At 61.8% G+C, this 1,645-nt stretch overlaps 1 protein-coding gene across 1 annotated transcript in view; it reads right to left on the bottom strand.

The window, feature by feature from the left end:
• Positions 1-1,645, bottom strand: part of TNS2 (tensin 2) — a 14,180-nt gene that overhangs the window by 1,196 nt on the left and 11,339 nt on the right. The window contains exons 20-22 of the mRNA XM_015652008.2: positions 1,410-1,502; positions 837-914; positions 384-570 (exon numbers count right to left, since the gene is read on the bottom strand). Coding sequence (XP_015507494.1) covers positions 384-570; positions 837-914; positions 1,410-1,502 — 358 coding nt within the window. The remainder of the gene's footprint in view (positions 1-383; positions 571-836; positions 915-1,409; positions 1,503-1,645) is intronic.

Below are 1,645 nucleotides of genomic sequence, written 5' to 3'. Positions count from 1 at the left end.
AGGGTGGGTTTCTGGGCCAGGGTCGGTGGGTGCCGAGGGGTTTGGGGAGAAGGTTGGGGTTGGTCTTGGGAGATGTCGAGGTTTGGGGGATCAGTTGCTTGGAGGATTTGGGGTTTAGTGGGGTTGGTGGTTCCAGGGGGTGGGGGTTTGGGGGCATTTGAGAGGGTTTGAGGCGTTGGCGTTTGGGGGTTGGGAGGTTTTGAGGAACTGCTGGTATTGGTGCGTTTGTTTAGAGGGTCAGTGTTTGAGGGGATTTTGGTTTGAAGAGCTCTGGATGTAGGGGTTGGGTGATTTGGGGAGGGTTGGGGGACAGGGGTGATGGGGGGGTTAGAGGGGTCAGGGTTTGGAGGATTTCTTGGCTTGGGGGTTCGGGGGTCCCTCACTTGCGCTGCCGGTCCGTCAGGGTGATCCCCTGTGTTGACACCTTGAAGTGCACGGGGCTGGAGGGGGGCTGGGAAGACCCGCCTGCACTCGCAATCCCCTCCAGAAGGGACCCCACGGCCTTGGCCACAGCCTGGGGACCAGTCAGGGCCTCGGTTCCCACCGAGCCCAGGAACAGCACAGAGCAGGCTGGGGGGTCAGTGAGGAGAAAGCTGCCCAAAACTGGGACAGCCTCCCCAAAACCAGGACCAGCTCCCGCAGTGCTCCCAGTCCCGACGCCAACCCCACACAGGTGACCCAATTTCAGTGCCTGCACCACCCCAGTAACTCCCCCCCATCCCAGTGCCCCTCACTCCAGTATCCCCGGTACCACCCCCTGTGCCCCTGGTACACTCCAGTGTCCCAAATGCCGTTTGCCCCAGTGTGCCCAGTTGCCCCAGTACCCCCAGTCCCACCTGCCCCCTGCCTCAGGAGGGCTCCGGCCGTGCTGACATTGGGGGGTCCGGGGGGGTCTGGGGCTCCCTCCTGCAGCTCTGGGGAAGGAGAGCACAAGGTGGGGGGGGGGCAGCTGGGACTACCCCGTGCCCCACCAGGAACTGTCCAGAACTCTCTGGCAGGGGAAATTAGGGGGTTGGGGGAATTTGGGGGGGATTTAGGGGGCTGGAGGAGTGTCTGGGGGGTTCCGTCTGCTTTCTGGGAGTTCCCCACTGTTTAGGAGTGTCCCTGCAATTTTGTGGGTTCCCACGGTTTTAGGAGCTCCCGTGGTATTGGGATTTTGCGATTTTGGGGTATCCTTGCGTTTTTGAGGTGTCCCAGCAGGTGTTCAGGAATGTCCCCGCGGGGATTTTGAGGTGTCCCCGCTGTTTTTGAGGTGTTCCTTCTTGGATTTTGGGGGTTTCCCTGGGGAGCTTTTGGGGGAGCTCCCAGGGTCTTTTGGGGTGTCCCCGTGGGGTTTTGGGGATGTCACATGAGAGTTTTGGGTTGTCCACACAGTTTTTGGGTGTTCCCGCAGTTTTTGGGGTGCCCACCTGCGTGGGGGATGCGGAGGGTGCACGGTAGCGAGATGGGCGTGATGGAGTGCTGCAGCACCAGTGCCGGGAGGCTCCCTGTGGAGAAGAGGGGTCAGGGCACCCCAAAACCCCCGCTGATTCCCCGATGCCGCCACAGATTCTCCCGGATCCCAACCCTCCCCCGACCCCTCTAAGCCCCGAGTTCCCCTTGAGACCCCACTGACCCCCACAGCCCCTCCCACTGACTTCCCCCC

The sequence above is a fragment of the Parus major genome, linkage group LGE22 (genome assembly GCF_001522545.3).
Source record: "Parus major isolate Abel linkage group LGE22, Parus_major1.1, whole genome shotgun sequence".
Taxonomy (NCBI): domain Eukaryota; kingdom Metazoa; phylum Chordata; class Aves; order Passeriformes; family Paridae; genus Parus; species Parus major.
Note: the sequence above shows the minus strand (reverse complement) of the source record. Positions and strands in the feature narration are given on the sequence as shown.